Here is a 22,703-nt window from a genome sequence, read left to right as displayed (position 1 = left end):
TAATTATCAATGTATATTGATTCTAATCAAAAAATTGACTTCACATTCTTAAATATTTACATGTCCCCTGTAACGTCTCGTTTTTCTGTGCCTGTCACAGACGCGTTGGACGTACTTTATCCCTTTTCTAGGGGCGGTTAGGTCGATAAGTGTTGGTGTGGGCGGTTCCTGCCCAAGAGTGCTGCTCGTCCTTTGATGCGGAGGTGCAACGTTGTGCGCGGGAGTATGAGGATTTATGTGGATGAAGTGGCAAAGAATCTACCACTGCAATAGTATGTAGACGCAGCCGGTGAGGTGGATGGATGTGTGATTAAGCAATGCAGGGTGCGCTGCATTAGCGTACGACCGCAGCCGTGTGTGCGTGTGTAGTAGCAATGAATCTGTCACTGCAATAGTGAATAGATGCAGCCGGTGGCGTGAGTGGATGTGTGATTTGCAATGCAGAGTGCGCTGCAATAGTGCACGACCGCAGCCGTGTGTGTGTAGCAGCAATGAATCTTTCACTGCAATAGTGAGAAGATGCAGCCAGGGGTGTAAGTGGATGTGTGGTTTAGCAATGCGGAGTGCGCTGCAATAGCGTACGACCACAGCCGTGTGTGGGTAGTAGCGATGAATCTTTCACTGCAATAGTGAGAAGATGCAGCCAGTGATGTGATTGGATGTGTGATTTAGCAATGCAGAGTGCGCTGCAATAGCGCACGACCGCAGCCGTGTGTGCGTGTGTATGTAGCAGCAACGAATCTTTCACTGCAATAGTGAGAAGATGCAGCCAGGGGTGTAAGTGGATGTGTGGTTTAGCAATGCGGAGTGCGCTGCAATAGCGTACGACCACAGCCGTGTGTGGGTAGTAGCGATGAATCTTTCACTGCAATAGTGAGAAGATGCAGCCAGTGATGTGATTGGATGTGTGATTTAGCAATGCAGAGTGCGCTGCAATAGCGCACGACCGCAGTCGTGTGTGCGTGAATGTGTAGCAGCAATGAATCTCTCACTGCAATAGTGATGAGATGCAGCCGGTGATGTGAGTGGATGTGTGATTTAGCTATGCAGAGTGCGCTGCAATAGCGCACGACCGCAGCCGTGTGTGCGTGTGTATGTAGCAGCAACGAATCTTTCACTGCAATAGTGAGAAGATGCAGCCGGTGGTGTGAGTGGATGTGTAATTTAGCAATGCAGAGTGCGCTGCAATAGCGCACGACCGCAGCCGTGTGTGCGTGTAGTAGCAATGAATCTCTCACTGCAATAGTGATGAGATGCAGCCCGTGGGATGGAGGTGTGGGTGATTGACAGAATCTCTCTTTGCGCGTGTGTTAGATAAAATAAGAATTTTCAATCTATCTCGCCTGCGGCGTATAACATTATACAAAAAAAATAAGAAAATAAAGAATCAAACAGTGTTGAGTGATAAAATAATAATAATGAAATAATACAGAAAGTTGTGTGGCCTAATATCGACGCCAGTTACCGAATAAATCGATTAAATGCGTGTATCGTAATTAATGATGATCGTTATGAGTCGTTGACTAGCTGCAGTGCAGTAAATAAAGATAATATAAATTTATATAGGTTTGCTGTTTGAAATGGTCTGAGATTTCGAAATAGAAGAATATAATACTTTAAATAGCCGCTATACGGTTAGAACACAATGTATATAATTGGATCAACTGAGTGTTAGCTCAATTTGGTTAGCAAAGTTTCTTTAATTAGAGGATGTTGGGAAGGAACTATTTCTTTTTTTTTTTTTTCTTTTCAGGTGAACACAATGCTTATTGAATATATGGTTAAATATATTATTACACTTTCGTTATATGATTTCTGTTACTCGTTGTACTTTCTTTTTCTTTACTCTTTTTTCTCGTTTCGCGGCAAGCCGCCGTTCTCGTTGCTGGTCTTCCACACACACTGCTTTTTTTTTTCTGCCAACCCACTATCCTTCAGTCATGCCAACTCACTATCCTTCAGTCATGCCAACTCATTATCCTTCAGTCATGCCAACTCATTATGTTTATCTCTAACAATCGGCCATCCTAACCTAGTTCGTCCTCGAACTTGCGATCACAGATATAGTATCTTAAATATACTTGCTTTTGCTCTTTACAATGTTTTCTTTCTTAAATCTACTTATTTTTTATTTTTAACAGCCTTGTCAACTTAAATCTATTCCTTACTTACTATTCAGTTCCGTAGTCACTCAGTTTTACTGGAGTCTTTTTGACTCTGGTGCTACGTCTAATCGTTACAGTATTATCAACAGTAGGTCTACGACTCTCTTTTTCGATGCTAACCTCTGTCTCTAATTCCTTTCTTTTATTATTAGACATTTTTTTCTTTTCAGTGCTCTTAAAATCTACGTTAACAGGTAAGTCACTTTCATTTTCTGCAACCTTATCTTTAATTTTTTGCGTTACATTCTTTTTAGCTGTCTCAACATCCGAATTACCTTCGTCACTTTCGCTTTCGATATCTAGTTTATGGCCTGTCCAGATTTTTAGTTGACTCACGTGTGCTGTCGGGTCAAGCGTTTGTGATTTCTTAGTTCCGAGTCTTTGAATTCTATAAGTATCGTTTGGTAATACTTGAATTATTGTCATCGGTCCGCGATACTTTGACTGTAACTTTGTCGATTCTCCTGTCGCTGTTGGGTTATATTTGACAAATACAATGTCCCCTATATTATATTTAATGTTCTTAAATCTTTTTGAGTCATACCTTCTTTTATATTTTTCTTGAGCTTGTTCTATATTATTGCGAACCTCTTGTTGTAGTTCCCTAGGCATACAATAGGTTTCGTGGTTTGAACTAAGTGTTCCGACTCTACCTTCGTCAAAGCGTGGTATGTATCCGTATAGCGCCTCGAATGGAGTTATACCCGTTGCTTTACTAATAGTAGTGTTTAGGTCTCTTTCTAGTTGCTTGATATTAGAGTCCCAGTTACTTTCCCCTCGTTCGATTACATTGCTTCGCATTGCAGGTAAATTGTTTGATTTAATTGCTCCACTAATCCATTTGCTTGTGGGTGTCGACTCGAGTTTAATGTATGTTTAATGCTATACTTATTGCAAAACTCTGTAAATATATGCGACGTGAAACATGTACCTCGATCAGATACGATTCGGTTTGGAGCTCCAAAGCGGTTTACAAACAGTTCAAGCTTTCTTACGGTCAATACTGACGTAACGTTTCTCACTGCGTCGATCTGCGCAAATTTCGTTAGGTTGTCAGTCATAACTAACACATATTTATGTCCTTTTGGCGTTGAAACGAATGGTCCAAGGTGATCTACGTGTACTATATCGAAAGGACGTTTTCCCGGTGGAATTGGGTGAAGTTCTCCTTCCCCTTTTCCCGTTTTGCGTTTAGCGAGGATACACTCCAAACAATTTCGAATGTGTCTCTTGACATACGATTTCATTTTTGCAAAATAGTAATATGCCTGTATCTTGGCCACTGTCTTCTCCGTTCCGAAGTGACTCGATAGATCGTGATCCCTAATTACTATTGCTTTTCTCATATTTCTTGGAACAACTAATCGGCTCACCTTAGCTCCCCTATCTTCTACTAATCGATATAATAATCCTTCGCGTAACTCGTAGTCTTGAACCTCCCTTGTTTCTACTCTAGATCTCTCACACGTCTTTTTCTCTAAAATCCCGATTTTTCTAGCTACTGATTCGTCTTTTCTTTGAAACATTAGCACTTCGTCCTCTCGTGTAGCGATAGTAAAAATGCCTTCCTTTTCGCGCTCCGCGACCTGATCCTCGATTGGAGTACGTGATAGTGCATCCACATGCTGCATTCTAATACCCGGTTTATGCTTTATTTCAAAGTCGAACTCTCCGATCTCGCTCAGCCACCTGGCTACCTGAGGCTGCGTAGTTTTCCAAGCATTTAAATGAATCAAACACTCGCAATCCGTAACAATAGTAAATTTTATACTGATCAAAAATGACCTTAATCGACCTAACGCCCACGCTATAGCCATTAATTCTAACTTACTGGAATGATACTTTGATTCAGCCGTTGTCGTGCGTTTACTTATCGCGTAGACCAATCCTAATCCCTCGCCCTCGTTGGCTTGCAGTAACATGCCTGCTACTCCCTTGGAAGATGCATCCGTGTGCACTTCCGTACGTTCTGCATTTGGATTGTAAATGCGTAAGACTGGCTTAGACACCATCTTTTGCTTGATTAATTGGAATGCTTTCTCTTCTTCTTCGGTCCACTTAAAGTCATGCCCTAGTTTAGTCAATGCTGTTAGAGGGATAGCTAACCTTGCGAACTCTGGCACGAATCGCCTAAAGAAACTGGCTAGTCCCACGAACCTGCGAACTTCATGAACATTTTTGGGTGTCGGGAACTCTTCAATTGCCTTTACCTTCCTGCTTCCTGGTTCCACTAAACCTTCGCCTATTCTGAACCCTAAAAATTCGATATGAGTCATTCCGAACTCACATTTTCTAAGATTCAACGTTAATCCCGCGGTTCGGAGCAGTTTCAGAACCGTTATTAAGTTCTTCATTAATTCATCCCAAGTCCTTGCCAATACACATGAACCGTCGATATACGTTACGGCAATTTTTTGTTGGTGCGCTTCTTTCAATGCCATCTTCATCGCCTTGGCGAAATACGACGGTGCACCTACTAATCCAAACATTGCGCGAGTGAACTCTCGAGTTCTTTCTTCACTCCTCTCTTTGATATTTACTTTGCTAGTATTTTAGCTGTTGTTTCAGTTATCATCCCACTTCTGATTTGTTAGCTCAATTTGGTTAGCAAAGTTTCTTTAATTAGAGGGTGTTGGGAAGGAACTATTTATTTTTTTTATTTTTTTATTTTCAGGTGAACACAATGTTTATTGAATATATGGTTAAATATATTATTACACTTTCGTTATATGATTTCTGTTACTCGTTGTACTTTCTTTTTCTTTACTCTTTTTTCTCGTTTCGCGGCAAGCCGCCGTTCTCGTTGCTGGTCTTCCACACACACTGCTTTTTTTTTTTCTGCCAACCCACTATCCTTCAGTCATGCCAACTCACTATCCTCCAGTCATGCCAACTCATTATGTTTATCTCTAACATGAGTGACCTCAGTTTATCCTTTGTTTGCGAATTAGCTTCTCCAAAGGAGAGCTGGAAGAAGAGAGTGTCCTATATACTATTTTGGTTCCTTCCCCCTCTTTGTCGGCACGCGAGGCTCGGACCCCGTGTGTCCTATAGATATGGGTTTGTGCTTGCTGTGCCGAATTAGCGTGCCTCATGTAGGTACATTTCTTAGTATATACATATTATTCTATTCTCTTTGGTTTTACTCGTTTCGAATATTATATGGCTAGTTTCAGTCTTTTATATGTAATATTCGTACTTTGCGACGGCTAAAGTTAATTCAAGGAATGATTGATTCGAGGGAAGTGGATGGCTTCCGTAGATTATAATACATGATGCCTTTTGGGCGTCACACCCCAAACTACTATACTATACTATACTATAGATACATTTAAAGCATTTGTTTATTTCTATTACAATTGGTTGCTCATTTGCGATAGGATATTCAATTTTGCTCGCATCTCTCTCATCCTCATCATCTTCACTGTCAAGCACACATTCGCCAGAATCATACGAATCGCAGCTTTGTACCGGAACATTAGAAAGCCTTCCTCCAACAGCTGTTGCTGCTGCTAAACAGCACATATTTCGCTTGTATTATCGAATACAATTGTGGTTGGGTGATATTCTAGATGCCACGTGATGGGGGTGAAAAAGAACAGACAATAATTTGCAGCCTGTTTACTCAACCGAAAAGCTTTTAGCTAAGGATATTTTAGCACAAATTAGTTGTCGATGCACGAAGGGGTGCAAGAGAGCTACGTGTGGGTGTAGAAAACATGGATTGCAATGCACGAGTCTTTGTAATAGTTGCCATGGTGAAACATCCAGGAACGTCGAAAAAAAATGTGTTGAAATCTCATATATTGATCAATAAGTTTCGGACGAGCATAATATCTTTATTGATGAATCAAATGTGCTGCGATTCGAATGATTTTGGCGAATGTGTGCTTGACAGTGAAAATGATGAGAGAAATGCGAGCGAAATTGAATATCCTATCGCGAATAAGCGACCAAGATTGTAATAGAAATAAACAAATGCTTTAAATGTATGTATAGTAGGGATATGTAAATATTTAAAAATGTAAAGTAAATTTTTTGATGAGAATCAATATATATTTATAGTTCCTTCTACGAAACAATCCTATTTCAAATCAACATTCATTTCCTATGTCACGACGTTAATAACCTTCCAAAAAATCTATGTGTTGACTAAATTTGCAGCGTAAAAATTCAATTACTTGTGATTTGAGGGATTTCTGATAACAATCCGGGAAAGTCATAGTGATATTCGATCATATCTCGATGTACTAGTAGAAATTAAAAGAAAAAAATTATCATAATCCGTCCAGTAGTTCCCAAGATACGGACGACGAGGTCAGTTTGAACCTTTGAATTACTTTTCGCGCGGTCGAATTGACGGCTGCGTAGCGCTGGGTCGCTCTCAGCTTCTCCCTTCGCGCGGCGCGTCGACCAGTCCCGGAAGAACTTTTACTTCTCACATCAATAAATACGATAAATAATTGTGGAAAAACAAATTCTGCTGGTTCTTATGGATAATATGACTCTGCCTCTGTGCAGTCGTCGAGGTCTCGTTGCTTCATTTAAATAAACGAAGGGAGAGGGAATTTAAAAAAAATGTTATCTCGGCTCCTGATTATTTTGGAACAAAATATAAGATAGCAAAATTTATAGAAAAATAGCAGCTTTCCGATGCATTTAGTCGCATTTCGATATGACGGCTTTTTCCACATTGTTTTTTAGTTTGAAAAATGTCGTGTTTTTACGCCATGTTTGAAGGTCTCAAATTGCAAAAGTCGATTTTCCGAAAATTGCAAGTTATAGTTCAACTCATTGACTATCCAAAACCGTTTCGTTAATTGCTCTACGATTATCCATAGGGCAAGAAATAACAATCCAGTGGGACACATTTTTAGTTGCAAATTAGATTGTTGCCAACGAATCAACTTTTTTTCAATCAAATTCAAACTGTAGTTTCTACTAGTTGAAAGCTTCCCGAATGCATTCTCAGATTTTTTATACAATAATGGAAAAAATACCTTTTTTTAACTTTTGAGCGCAATAGTTAAGCAACAAACTCGAGGGGTAACGCACTCGAGAATCATGATTTTTTCAAGTTAAAATAAGTTAAAATAAGCTCAGCTCTTATGGGCTAAGTAACACTTAACGCTCTGTCGTGTATTTCCTTTGTATTTAACGTACCCCCTAAGCACGAGAAAGAGAAATCATTCATGTACAGATAAAATCATTCTAAATCGATCGCTAAGTAAAAAATCACGACAAATCACTGTACAACGCAGCGCAATGTCGAATAACGTCAAATAAGCGACGGCTAAGGAAAAATCGCGCTCGGTAGCGCTAAGCCTTACCGCGTGTTGCAAGACTCGTAAAGCGTCCGGAAACATCGGAACGATTCGGGGCCGTCTGGCCCCTACTCAGCTGATCTGTTCTCGAGCGCGGTTGGTGTCGTGTGATAGAGTCAGATAGAGTGGTGAAAGTATTGTCCATAGTCAGTGCTTTTCATTGGATATTCTCTACTAAGGTAAGCTTCCTACTTGACAATAAATAATCAGCTCGGTGATCAATACACTCTTTGAGTAGGTCCACTTTTTCCCGCGTCGCCTCCCATGTATTTCTTGATTTTTGAATGGTTTTCTCAAGAACAAAGAGATTCGAAAGTTTTTAGACATTGTTATTACGAAGCAAGTAATCAACAATACACACAAAATCTCGAAATTTACGCGAGACAATGTAACCTTATTCATTAGAGTTCTGATGAGCTATCTAATAACTGGAAAAATAAGTTTATCAACAGTAATTAGATTCAGAGAGACATGAAAAAAAAAATTTCTCAATTTAACAACAATTATTTAAGGGGGTTTCCTGGTTGATTTCGGCGTTGACGTATATATCTCTAAATATCGAAATACACGGATCTCAAACAGGAAAAAAGGCTTAACAGCGCCATTCTATACGCAATTCTGAAGAAAACGACCACAGCACATTTTCATTTTATGCAGAAATAAAAAAAATGGCACCAACACTATGAATTTACTATTGCAATTTCATGTTTTTCGTGCTATTTTTTTATTTCTGCATCATTTGAAAATGCATTAGAGTCTTTTTGTTTGGAATTTCGTATAGAATGGCGCTGTTAAGTCCTTTTTCATTTTTGAGATACGTGAACTTCGATATTTGAAGACGTATATGTCACGTTGAAATCGATCAGGGCACCCCCTGAATAAAAAAATGAAAACAGAATGAAAAATTGACTTCTCATCACAGTTTCAGTTAGCCCCTCAATAGTTCTACACTCGGTTCTACAAAAAAAAGTCTCAATATTATGTTCGAATTATTTTCCAGGATCATCTGAAATATTTGTACAAAAACAAACCTGTAAATTGTGATGGAAATCCCATCAAAATTTACATTGTATAACATCAATAGCGCCTCTTGATATAAAAGTATCGATATTTGCAATGTAAGACTATGAAAAGTGCACGCCACGTTTCACACAATGAACTGTAGGACTATTGAACTTGTGCTAAGCGATTGACGAATTTTTGGAGTGCGAAACTGTAAACAGTGAACGAACCTACCTACGAATTTTTACAGTGTGAAACTGTAATTTTTGATTCAAACTCACATCAAATTTTTCAGAAGACAATACCAAATTTCAATGGAATTCAATTTCAATTTCAACACTCACTTGTAGAAAAATTTTATGGCTTAAATCAGTGAATACCAGTTGAATCTCACAGTTCTTTTTTCAAGGTACTCCGTATGTTTCACGTTGTGAATATAGCAATATTTTATATTCAATTTGTAACTTCTACAGTTTACTTTTTCGCGGTGGTCATTATGATTTTTTTACAGTTTACATCTCCATTTCTACCGGTTCAAATAGTGAAAAAATACGTCCGGTCCATTATTGTTTACTAAAGGTTCAGTAACGTGGTTGGTTTACAGTGTGAAATTGCATATGTTCATCTATTCCCTAGTGATTTTTAAGTATCAATCATTAATTTTTACCAATAATTTTTTTGCGTGTTATGTTGATGAAAGCAACAGCGTGCAGAATGTTATTAACATTTATAATATTCCAATAGTTTTGGCGAGAGTTCTGTCTAGCTTTTCAAGAGTTTCACAAAAAACTCAACGAAAAATGGATTTGTATTTTTTTTTCAACAAACTGACATGTTGTCAATGTAAGCATTAATTTCATACACAATAAAAAGAAATGGAAAATATCAACCACGTACTAATTTTTGCCGTGGTATTTTGTATTATAGGTCCTCCAGCATTAAACTTGAAAAATGTCGACAGAAAACCAAGACGGAAATCCGTCATTAGGTTTCTGGAATAAAGTAGAGAAGGAATTAGGGCTTCAAATACCTGTTTTAATAAAAAATATATGCAAGTACGACGGCTTGGATAATCCAGTCTCTATACGTTTTGTTGATGAATCAACTATTGATCATATCGAAGTATTTGTCCAAACCACTATGAAAGATTTACTTCATGAGGCGAAGGTCAAGAAAGAAGAATTCTTCGGGGTGTATGCTGAAAAACCAGAACAATTCAAATTTTTCCATGGTGATAAGTTTCTCCTTATAAAACTTGCTGAACATATTAAAAGTAAGCCCTTGGATCACTACGGTGAAGGAGTTCAATCCAGCGCAATGCCACAAATCGAAAAAAACTCTTCAGCATTTTGCGCGGAGGAAGAAATGAGAAAGCTGAAGAAACAACTGAAGTCAGCAGCAAACAAAAAACAACGGACTGACCGAGAAGAAACTCCTGCCGACAAAGCGTTGAAGAAAATGATGAGCATGGACGTCGAGATAGAAGTGACAAGAACAAAGAGAGGGAACAAAAATGGAAAGGGTGAAATGAGCGAAGAAGTCTTGGAAGCCACTTTCGCATGCCCCGTTTGTCGGACATCTCTAGTCTATACCAAAACATTGGGCATCAATTCGAGATGGTCTCTTTCTAATTATCAAAGGCATTTAAAAACACATGCCGAAAAAGCAAGTGCACAAAATTCATCGATCTCTGGTATACTTCATGGGAATGATTTGCATGTACTCCAGAGTGATCCTGAGCAAATTCTCAGTACTTCATCAGGTATATATCCTACTCGTTTTTTTCGGTATTGCTTCGGGTATTACATGATATTTATGAACGGGAAAACACTTTTTCTGGCAAATAGAATTTATTAACTAGACCCTCTTTCAACTGCTGCATCCCAATTGAATGGTCGTATTTCAAAATTAAACCATTCTATCAACTGTATGTATAATTAATGAAGGAATCTATCGAAGCAACCTAAAATAATCGGCTATTGTTAACTTATATCTTGTTTTGTCCGTAAGCTTCAGTCTCCGATTTCGTCCTGTTTTCTGCTCACGATTGAAAAAATTGCATGTAATTTCTGTTGCAAATATGAAAATATTTCATTACTCATGTTGAGTTTCTTTTCTCCCAATGCTAAACCTGTAACCTTACCTGTAAATAATTTTTCTACCCTCTGACCAGGTAACGAAACTGCTATTCCCATCACGAATCCCATGCATTCTTCGCCTACAACAAGTGGAATGACTATGCACTTGCCACCAACAACCAGCATTGGCCAAGCTGTGCGCTGTGTTCTGAACATCGGTTCGGGGGAACAGTAGGGCAGGGTAGTTCTCGGACAAACTGCTCTGAAAGGAACAATATTACTCCCCATGTCCGACAAAAGGTTGCTGTATCAGAAGAGGATGTTATTGATTGTGATTCAATTGGCACATTATTACAATCTCCGGCTGTAAAGTACAAAGATTCGACTTTATTACCTATGCTGATTAGGAGTGCGTTGAAAAACTATGGAAAACAGAAGCAGGGAAATAGATATGACATTCCGTTAAAACTATATTTCACCTATATTTTTATAGTGGGTGGTCGAATTTTGTATGATTCTTTGGCGGAAAATTTGCCTATTCCTTCAACAAGTTCGAGTTTGAGACACTTCAGCTCGTCCGCGACTCCTTTGATCGAAGGCACACTCCGCATAACTGAACTGGGGCATTTTTTGCAAATTCGACACCTTCCATCTGTAGTTTGGCTCAGCGAGGACGCCACTGGAATAGTAGGACGTGTACAATACGATTCTCAAACCAACCAGTTAGTTGGGTTTGTTTTACCCTTTGGAGCTAACGGAATGGCTATTCCTTGTGCGTACCTAGCAACTTCCGCCAAAGAAATTGAGAACCATTTTGCAAAAAACACTATTGCTTCCTCTTTATATACTATCATGGTCCAGCCATTACAAGATGGAGCACCGTGTTATTGCCTTTGTGTTTTTGGCACGGACAATAAGTTTAACGCTTATCATGTGGTTGAACGTTGGGAATACATAGTGAAACAACTGGAGCAGCGAGGAATCACTGTCGTTGGTTTTTCATCTGACGGAGATTCTCGTTTGATGAAATCCATGCGAATAAAAACAAATCTTGGAATACAAAAATCAGATTTTACGGTCTTAGGAACAAATATCGATATTCCCGAATTCCATGCGACTGTTATGCCGCCGTACATATGTACTCAGGACACTGTTCACATGGGCGCAAAGTTTATAGTGAGATTGTTGAAGCCATCTATTATTATGCCTCTGGGAAATTTCGTGGTCTCTGTTGGTCATTTGCAAATATTAATAGATAATGTTTCAAAAGATAAACATCAGCTAGCTCTGAGCCATTTGAATTCCAAAGACAAAATGAATTTCCTGGCTGTCGAGAAAATTTCGCATCCAAGAATATGGTCGTTGCTTGAAAAACACGTTCCCGGTAATGAAGGCACTAAGGCATATTTGATTGGTGTTTATCATATAATGAACTCTTTTTTATGTTTTGAAATGAATATTGAAAGCAGAATTTACTTATTTGGTTTAGTGTTTTCTTCTTACGCTTGTGGCGCACAGTGGAGCAAAATCCCAAAAAGCTGGCCAAAAATCAAAAAGTGGCGTAAATGATTTTAAATTCTTTCTTCGGGGGTTTTCGGGGTCGCTGATTACGAATCTGTTATCAGAATCACGATTTTCAAAATGGCGGACCCAAAATGGCAGACATAACTTAACTAATTAGTCAAATTTTTCAGTAAAAAATACCCAATCGTATTTCTTAAGGGTTTTTGGGATCGCTGATTATGAATTTGTTATTGAAATGTTAATTTTTTAAATAGCAGACGCGATATATGGTCGATTTCGTAAAAATTTTCAATTTTTAATATTTTGAAATAGAAAATATTTCATCATTTTTTTAGGTTTGAATGAGTAAAAAATCTCTTGAGCAATGTATTTATTTATCAAAAGTTTTTTGAGTACAAAGTTTGCAACAAATTAAATAACTCTAATTTATTTCTAGTAATAAAAATGTTGAATGTCATCTTCGATGTTCGAATCATTCGATTCCGATTCTGATGTTGACCCACTCGTATCTAAATCGGAATCGTTCTTTGAATCTTGTCTGATGACTTTAGGTTGTTTAAACATCTCTCTAGCTTCTTTATATAGAGATTTCGCCGCTCTCTGGGGCAATTTCCTGATGCTTGAGAGAAATGGATCTGATGTTACGAGAAGCCTATTGAAAATGTCTCTCATATTCGATTCTCTAGAGCATTTTCTTGAATGAAGTAATCTGTAGTTCTTAATGTCCTTATTGCGTGACTCTTGGGCCTCTTCAGAAAGTTGTCCTATCGGTAAAAGGGCATATTTTACAATTTCTGCTCCGTGCATCAACACTTTATGTACAGATGTTGGCATGTAATACCATGGATATAAAGCAACGAATAAACGGGCAGTATTTACATAATAGTCTTTGAATTTTTCTTCGTCTATATCATATCCGCTCGAAATTACCTGCAAAATAACATGAAATCGGTGAATCATATTTTCATCAACTCCTGTGATTTCAGCAGATGTGGCAGCATTTTCGAAAAAATGGCGGGCTGTATTTCCATCGTTTGAGCTGCCATATCCTGGCTTTGGTCGATCAACGATGAGCCCCAGTTTTATCTTAAATTGAGTCTGTATGTCTTCCTTGCGTGTTTTCACAATCTTTTTTACTTCCTCTTCACGAGCTTGCCACTTTTGAGTTGTGAGCTTATATGACAAATGCAAACAGCACTCGAAAAAACGAATCCACGCATGCAATGTAGATATGCCAAATCGTAAATTATCTGTAGTAATGTCCATTTTTATAATTTTGTCGATGTTATTAAAATCTTTAGAAGTGGCTTTGCACAGGAAGCAGCGTTGTGCAGAAGTTGTACCGGTTACAGCGCCAGCGTTACAGACTTTGCCGTCGATCATCGTAAATAACATACAATAGGTTACTGAAATTGATTTATCATTTTTTTCAGTAGTGTATGGTTGAAGACCCTCAATCTGCTGTTCTATGTCGGTAACTTCTTTCAGTGTTGATTGTATATTTTCATGTACAAACTGCAATCGTATTGGTCTGCAGAATCGAGGAGATGAAGGTCTAGGATTTTTCCACACAATAGTTGCTTCATCCGTTTCGTGATTGTTGTAGATTAATTGTAAAGGTACCAGAGAAGTATAAAAAATGCTTTCATCAGATTTTCCATCCTCAGCAAATTTTTGCTTATAAACACTTTGACCGCTGCTTCCATCACACCCCCATTTACAGTGAAGAACTAATTTTTGCAGAATTTCCGAATTAAGAGTATCGATGACATCAGCCTGAAGTTGCATAATTCTATGTGTGGTGTGATCAAGTAAAGCCTGTAGTTTTATTTGTGCGCACGACTCACTAACACTAGTGTACACAACTGATGGATAACAACGATTTTTTGTTTTTTCTACTTCATGATACGATGGGTATAATTTGCATTTATGTGCTCTAGCTGCATTCCTTGATAGCTGATACGAGCGCTTTGATTCTCCTTTCTCGATCATTAAGGAAAGTGCTTCGTCGGGGGTTGAAGGTTCATTTTGTGACCGAATAGCAGCTATATATTTTGAATTTCTTGTTGGGCTTGTTAATGTGACATCTTGAAGAACTTGAGCAGCATGCACTTGACCAGAACTCCTCAAACTCATTTGAGCGACATACGTTAATTCTTCTGTAGATAAACTAGATCGTACTTTTTCAGTCTTTCTCCTCTTAGATCTATCGCTGGATAAGGCAAAAGATTGCGAAGGTCGCCCACGTGTTTCTTTTTCATCATTCTTCACAATCTCCTCAGATGTTAATGTTGTGCATTCAGTATTGGATAATTTTGAGAAACGTACGGTGCCCTTCAACCATTCTTCATTATTTTTTAGAAACTTTTCTTGGCCTCTATTTGCTGCTTTCCATCTAGATCGAAAATTTGCAAATAACAGTCCTAATGACTTCACATCCCCGTCTACTTGTATCACATCTTCGGTTTTCTTGAAAATTGCATCTTTCAAAACGTCAATAACGTCTTTTTGTTCGTTTTTTACACTGTCTTTCACCATAAAAAAAATATCTTTTCTTGACAATTCCATACTTGAAGATTTGGAAGACTCTGTAAAATATCAATATAAACATGTACAAAATTAAATGAGATCATTCTGAAATTATTTTATGCTTATGATTGTATATTTATAAAGAAAACGAATATTTTTAATATGAATGATGCATGTTAGATTGCGACCTGGTGTCCACAAAAAATATGGTTAATTTTCTGAAGATACATTGTTTAGCGACAAAAAACGCATAACAAATATATTTACATACATTCCGTACGAAAAGAAAATACCGTCGCCGTCTATGTATACACTAATACACCTTTACTGGCAAAGACCCTACAGTGCAGTCAAAGGGTGCTACCTACCGTTATGCCTTACAAAGATGTGGGAAATACAGTTCTAACTACTAAGAGTTCTTTTAGAAAATTTTATAAAATTTTGAGATCATTTTCAAAATATACCAACGCGCTGTAACGTAATAATCAATGCATTACATTCACACGTCCGTTAATGTCACGCCACGTATTTCTCCCGAAAAATTAGTCTAACTATTCGTTGAGCACTCCTGAGCAGCCAGTTTTTTACTATATTATACTTTATACTATACACTATTAGTTCCTTGTCGAAACGAGGCTGAGACTCGCGAAGACATTTTTAAAACTCTATTAGAAAATCGATTTTAGAAAAAAAAAGTTCAATTTTTTATGTTTACTTGTTGCAAAATTTAAATATTTCTAACATACAATACGCAATAACTGTGCATAACTATATATTCTGCATACCTTCAGAAAGTGATTCCATTTTGCAGAATCCAAATTGCAATAGTTTCGTCCGTTTCACAGCACTTTCAAACAGGCAAGAATTTTTTGACGCGTATACTTGTTTAGTGCGTACCGAACGACGGCTGAATGTCGACTGATGCCCAGGCGACCCTAGAGCAGGTATATACCTACTAGGTCCGGAATTTCATGCTAAGACTACCTGTAAACCAGATCTTAACGTATATAGACGAATACATACAATTCAAAAATTTGATTTTTGGCCAGCTTTTTGGGATTCTGCCCCACTGTGTGGCGTGCTTGGCTTAATACGAAATCAGAATATTCAGTTACAAATAATGGTGTCACAGCCAATGCGTACGTATGCGTAGAACTTAACGAACATGGATTGCTTAACGCAATATTCAAGCTACAAAGAGAAGGTTCTGTTGAAAATTTCATTCCTTGGCAGTACGGGAGTCAACAGTGCGAAAGTTTCTTCAGAAACTTAAGGTCTACGAGTACCACTTTTTCCACTGTTGTAAATTGTACTCTCTTGGAAGCCATTCACAGACATTTGAGACTACAATTACAAGCCGACATTTCAATATTCGATTTTGGGAGTGAAGATGAAAATATTCATTTTCCTCGCACAAGGCATTTGAATGCCTCATACGAAACTCAAAATGAAAACGTGTCGATTCCTGTCATTCCATCAGACAATGACTCCGGTTTTCCACAAATTGCATCGATTAAAAATATTATAAAAAAAGCAAAAGAGGACGCGTTTAATCTAATATTCAAACTAGGCATGAAAATAAACCTACAAGAAGCTGACAAGGTTCAAATTACTAACGTAAAAAATTTTGTACCTGGAGATGACCCAGAAGACGATGATAACAATTCGGACCACGGTGATTCTGAAGTACTCGATACATCAGATTGTGATACTGATGAGGTAATTCAAGATCTCACTGTTTTATCCACGATTACAGGCGAGTTAGAGTTACCAGATCATTCAGAAAAACAATTACAACTAAACGTCAACAGCCCATTTACAATTGTCAAAGATTCAAAAGGAAAACAATATGTAGTCAGGAAGTCCTCGATATGTTGGTTTCTCTCAACGAAAAATTCAAAATTGAGTGCTGATAGACTCCAACGAGTTAAAGGTTCTGAATTGGAAAAAAAAATGGAAGAAAAACCCTTACGGAGAGAACCGACCTGGTTGTTAAATCAAAAGAGATCTTGATTGGAAATTGGTGTCTATTCCAACGAATCGACCCTAAAAGTAAGAAATGTTTAGTGGGACTTGTTCTAGGTTTTGCTTACCCAGCGGGCAAAACTTGGAGGGCAATCGAATACTCAAATACATTTACAAATGTCAAAGGAAACACGAGACCCATCGGTGTAATGTGCCAATGGTACAAAGTAAACAGACAAGGTAATTTAACTGTACTAGACTTGGCTGTGCAAGGTGCAAGTTATGGTTATATTGATATTGACAAGTATAGATTAACTATTTCCGCACCAAATTTCACGGAGACGGGTGTTACGCTGAACCCTTCTGTGTTCAATATTATTAATAATAAATATTAGTTATAAGTTTATATATCTTCCAAAGACTGATTAAGGGGGCCTGACACTCTTTTGGGTCTTTTTTGGGCCTTGTCTTAAAACAACTGGTTTCGCGCAGGATTTGATTCTTTTAATATTTACGAGTATATGATCCGAAAGGTGGAAGTTTCGTCTGTAATCATTCTTCTGTTATCGACTTGATATCTCTGGAACAACCTGTCCGATTTGGCTGTAACATCGCATGTTGACTCGGAATAAGAGTAGTTTCAGCCATTACTAGGATCTTTTCATACCAAATTAGAATTCGTGAGCTACATTCAAAAGAGTGCGCGATGTGGCGATAAAAACATTAAAAAAACATAAAAAATAACATATATGCCCAAAACTACTCTTATTATGAGTCTACAGGCGAAATTACAGCCAAATCGCTTGAGTGGTTTCAGAGATCTCACGTTGACAAGAGGCCTATTTGCAGAATGTCAACCTCGATGTCAACTCTATTTCAAGCTGTGAAATTTTGGTCGCTTTGTAAAATATTTTTCAAGGTTTGATTGAAACGAGGCCCAAAAATGGCACGAAAGGGTGACGGATCCCCTTAATGCAATGTAGATTAAGTTGCTTAATTATTTTGTTAGCTCGATTGTTAGACAAATTTTATCCGTCAGAAAAGACCTTTAATCTAATGTATGTTAATCATCCAAAGTTTATGACTCGGTTTTTTACGATGTGAAATATACTTTTTATAATAAAAAATTACTTGACTGCAATTTTACCTTACTATTTTAATCCACTTTGTATATGATCTACGCACGATTCGTAATCAGGAAATCGAAATACCCGGCCATACAAACTTTCGAATAGATAGTGTACATACAACTTTTTTGATAATGCCGCTATTTTGCCGTAAGAAATTCGATGCGAAATTTGTAATCAGCGATCCGAAAAATTTCATTATGCAAATTTTTGTCTAGATACGACGGACCCTGAAAAATTTTGCCGACATTTTGTTTTTCGAAAACGAAACGCAAGATTCTTACTCAGCGTCCCCAAAAATCAACAAATATAAACTTTGGTTCAAATTGAACGAAAAATACCATTAAACTAGAAGAATCAAAATCAGTATCTTCCTTCGGTTAAAAAAAATAATAATAAATCAAAACAAATAATTGCATGCTTAGCATTTGAGCGAATAAATAATCTCGCACGAATTGTATATCTATATCGTTCGTATATGTAAGGCACCGACGGAAAACCAGTGAGAAGTAAAGAAATCAATAACGTATTTAAGAGATGATTCTTTGTTGCTAAGGAAAAATCACTCGAATCAGTCCGGCTTACGCACATATAGCGGTCACAAGCATCGAATAACGCCTCGATAGCATTCCGAATGACAAAAATCACACCACCTTCACGAATATAAGGAACGTACAACGCGTTAACAATCTTCTGACGGGTGAATAGGGCTTTTGTTATTTAAAATTCTGTAGTGATGAAAATCTCAAAAAATCAGAGTACCACGTGGTATAAGGTGGACTGTTGTCTCTATGATTTCCGAGTGCGTTACCCCTCGAACAAACTGCAATATTGACATCGAGCCAACGCTAATCGATGGATTTTTCAATTATCTACATCTTTCGATTCAACTTTTTCATTATACAAGCGGAAAACAAAAAAAATCACTGATTCCCAGCATTTAACCGCTAATTGTTTCTAAACCCACTGACAGAATCTGGCGCAAACTTTGGGGGATAATAAAGACACCTGTCTCTGCCAGAATCCATAGCTACTTTTCGGGTAGGCGAAAATTTCACGAAAAAACTTTATTTGATTGGACTATACCCAACGCAATTATCCCATTTCTGCATTATGCCGTTTGAATCGAGGCGAAACGGAAAAAGCGATGGAGATAGAAGTAGAGATTGATAGCCCGAAAATCCGAACCAAATGAAGATGGAGCAAGATATAGAACAAAAGTTGAATGAAAAAAAAATTGAGCAACAATTACACAGAAGTTGTGATTAATAGTAAAGTATAATAAGCTCAATAAATGATAAAGTAGGCGGAACTAGAAAAAACAAAGCCTATACTGCAGAGAAGAACAAGATTTCAATAGCAAACAGAAAGAAAATAGGGCGGTGTTGAAGAACGATAGAAGAAATAAAAGAAACAACGCAGAACGAGATTAAGAAGAGCTGAATGAAAATTTTTTAAATACGGTGTGACAAAATTTCTCGCCATTTAGTAATAAATAACAAATAAAATTGACAGCTTGCAACTACTCTTAAAATTTAACCACAGGTTCCTTGGATTGATATAAGTTGCAATAATTCCATTCGTTTTAATAGATTGGCTATTAAAATATGACACTGCCGATTGCATGTAGAATGAATAAATTAGTAAAATTGTAATAATAAAATGTCGAGAAATACTATGACGAAGTTTCTAGCCATTCAAACATATGACGAAGTTTCTAGCCATTCAAACAAATAACAAATAAAATCAACAGCTTGGCACTTATCTCAAGATTCGACCACACAGGTTCCTTGCATAAATATAACTCTCAATAATTCCATTCGTTTTTGTAGGTATAGTTTATGTTTTATGATCCATCATCGATTGACCATCCACTGTGGTTATTAAAATATGACACTGCCAATTGACCAAAACTATTCCATGTAGAATGAATAAATTAGTAAAATTGTAAAAATAAAATGACGACACCATACTACTACGCGGGATATGTGTTTCACATCGGGCGTCTTCTCGCAGAGTGTCTGGTCAAAACTACTTATCTCTACTCTTCCACCCACTCATCCACACCGTGCTTAGACTGTCATTGAGCTTAGCGCGCTAATATTTGAATCTCACAACGGTAATATATATGTGTATGGAATTGCACGTGATGAAGGTGCAAAGCGAATCCACGAGGACGGGAAGAGCAATGGAGATAGAACTAGATATTGACAGCGCAGAAATACAAAAAGAAATGAAGAAAATGGGTTAAGACAACTTGATTGCCTCGTTCTAATGAACCATTTGATTGAGGGTGAAATGCCGTCATTGTGAAATATGAACACAAGTTCAATAAAGCACTTTATATATTATTAAAGTACTCAACAATCATTTATTTAATATTATATGTTGTTATAAGTGTGGTTATATATAAGTTGCAACATTGCGCTTGCAACATATGTTATGGACCGCCACCTACACCCCAAATTTATTAATCAACGGTAGCGACGAGAAGTCCTTGCACAAGATATGGGCGGAATTAAAATTACCTCGAATATTTCATCATCCCTTTTGTTTGTAAATATCTGTTCCTATGTCTCGACCACCTCCCATCGCTTCCCATGAGCGGGCGAGACCAAGCCAACACCCGAATACGGCCCAAGCTACACGGAGAGCACTGACCTAACCTTCCTAACTTTCCTGAGAACCTGAGCATGCGATATCATCTTCCTGATTTTACCCCGAGCAGGTTCCCCAACGCCTCAGCCAAAGTACCTGGATATCTACTACCGCAGTTCGGGAATACCGTCACGGCTACCGTCAATCTACGAGACCGTGTCAATCAGCTGATGAGGCGAGCCAAACTGTGTAACGGATTTTGATTCCCCTTAAACTATCACAGTTTCACGACATGTGTCGTCACGAAGTTCCCCCTCTTTGATTTCTAAACTGTAGGTGCGTAGCGTCGTCATCATACCGCAGAACTAGGCGAGACCCGTTCGGTGTCTGACCATACAGCACCACGTGTTAAATTAATATATTTCGATTCATCTATACGTGTTCTAATCGTCACCTTATGGCTCTTGGTCTACACCTTCACATAGCCCGAAAGGGGTAAGTTTCATTTAGTATATATCTCTCGAGGCATTGACCTATTCTGAACATTTGTTCTTTTATTGCACTTCTCTAATTAGCGTTTCAATTACCGTGGATGGCTTGCTGAGCCATTGCATATCGCGCATACAGCACTTGCCAATACCGCCGTTTCGTTCATCGCAATCAGCTGCACATCAACTTCCTAGTCATCGCTGTTTTGTCGCCAACATCATAAAATGATCAAGTGCCGAATGTGAGTTGAAAGACGATTATTGTTACTTATCGACGATTGGAGCAACGTTTGCTTATTTATCGAATAATCTGCAGAGCTGAAAAGCCACCTTCACGTCACAGTCTCCTGTCGAACCGCCTAGTTTTCAATATTTGTTTATTGTCTTATATTTTGTGAAGTCGTTATTTTACAATTACTAATTTATTTACGTGTCTTAATGTATCTCTGAGGTGATCACCAGTGTTATTCTCAATCGTTTGCTGTATTATATGTTCTTCGTTATACAATTTTAAACTTTTCGACTCGTACTCGAGTTATTTTGTTATATTTTCGCACCTGTGGTGTTGTTAATTGTTATTCTGGCGCTTTGTTAAGCAGTTTATACATTTTCGCATTTAAATTTGTTAATCTAAGCTAGAAATCACGTTCATCATCGCACTTTTCTTTTGTTACTCCGCTTATGAGAGCTCATCGCTCTAATAAATCATATCGCATTTTATAATTACTGTGTATTTTCGTGTCAGGCTAAATTATTAAAACCTTCGCAAATAAATAAATATATCACAACTGGAACCAAAGACCGCTGAATCAAGACAAGTATTACGCGAACACGAGAATCAGCTCGGTATGAAGTGATTGGAATTTTGTCAATTCATACAATAGTTAGATAAATAATACGGACATGTAATATAATTTGTATGCGTTTTCAGAATAATAGTAAAATGCTCAATCATACAAAATATTTCCAGAATTCTTTCCCATATACACATATCTATAATAATAATAGTAATAATGATAATGATAATAATAATAATACAAATTTTTTCCAAACCTTTAATACTCATTTTATTTCAGGGGAGCTGACAGGCCCTGACTCGTACTTCGATCTTTTAGCCTCTCGATCACTAAGATTGTGGGTTAAAACCATCGGTCGTGTGCCTGATTGTCTTGGTTTTTATACGTGTTAAATTTTTTTTCTATTTTTCAATATTTTTATATTTGAATGACATGAGAAATAAATTTTTTCCAGTTTTGTTCAATGTTTTTTTTTATTCATTTCTTTTTTACTTCCAAGACATTTTTTTTTATATACTCGTAATATCCATACATTGCCATCAAATTGAGTTGATAAAGAAGAGATGAAGAAAAAGGGGGAGGAGGAGGGAAAGAAGGATAGGGAGGAGAACGAACAGGAGGTTGGATATGGTTAGCGATGATGAAGGTTCGTACTTTTCATGACCAGAGGATTGGTGTGTGTTTCACATTGAGTGAAGTGATTCGTGTTAACATTTTATGTTATTTAATTAATTAATATCAATATAATAATAAACAAATAATTAAAAAATACGTTAATAATATATAAACTGCTTTATTAAAGTTATGTTCATATTTCACAACAACGGCATTTAATCCTCAATCAAATGGTTCGTTAGAATGAGGCAATCAAGTATTTGTCTTAACCCATTTCTTTTTGTATTCTTGCGCTGTTAATATCTAGTTCTATCTCCATTGCTCCTCCCGTCCTCGTGAATTCGCTTTGCGTCTTTATTACGTTTCACCTACATACATATATTTCACCGTGTTTTAAAATTTTTTGTTCGACTCTTCTTAATCTCGTTCTGTTTTTTTTCTTCTATTTCTTTCACTTTTCTTCAACTCCTTCCTAATTTTCTTTCTGTTTG

The 22,703-nt window shown here is 37.4% G+C and overlaps 1 protein-coding gene across 1 annotated transcript; it reads right to left on the bottom strand.

The window, feature by feature from the left end:
- Positions 1 to 10,478: 10,478 nt before the first annotated feature.
- LOC124405623 lies at positions 10,479 to 15,600 on the bottom strand. Its single transcript, XM_046880660.1, has 6 exons — positions 15,408 to 15,600; positions 12,597 to 14,681; positions 11,105 to 11,248; positions 10,964 to 10,991; positions 10,635 to 10,873; positions 10,479 to 10,528 (listed from the first exon to the last, which is right to left on the bottom strand). Exons 1-6 carry the CDS (start codon positions 15,424 to 15,426, stop codon positions 10,479 to 10,481), a joined length of 2,565 nt encoding a protein of 854 aa, XP_046736616.1. The 5' UTR covers positions 15,427 to 15,600.
- Positions 15,601 to 22,703: the final 7,103 nt, after the last annotated feature.

The sequence above is a fragment of the Diprion similis genome, chromosome 4 (genome assembly GCF_021155765.1).
Source record: "Diprion similis isolate iyDipSimi1 chromosome 4, iyDipSimi1.1, whole genome shotgun sequence".
Classification (NCBI taxonomy): Eukaryota; Metazoa; Arthropoda; class Insecta; order Hymenoptera; family Diprionidae; genus Diprion; species Diprion similis.
Note: the sequence above shows the minus strand (reverse complement) of the source record. Positions and strands in the feature narration are given on the sequence as shown.

Coding starts and splice junctions, on each gene's coding strand:
- LOC124405623 (XM_046880660.1), bottom strand. Junction 10,992..11,104: donor CGAACTTGTTGAAGGAATAG/GCAAATTTTCCG, acceptor TGTTTTCCATAG/TTTTTCAACGCACTCCTAAT. Junction 10,874..10,963: donor CGCACTCCTAATCAGCATAG/GTAATAAAGTCG, acceptor CTTCTGATACAG/CAACCTTTTGTCGGACATGG.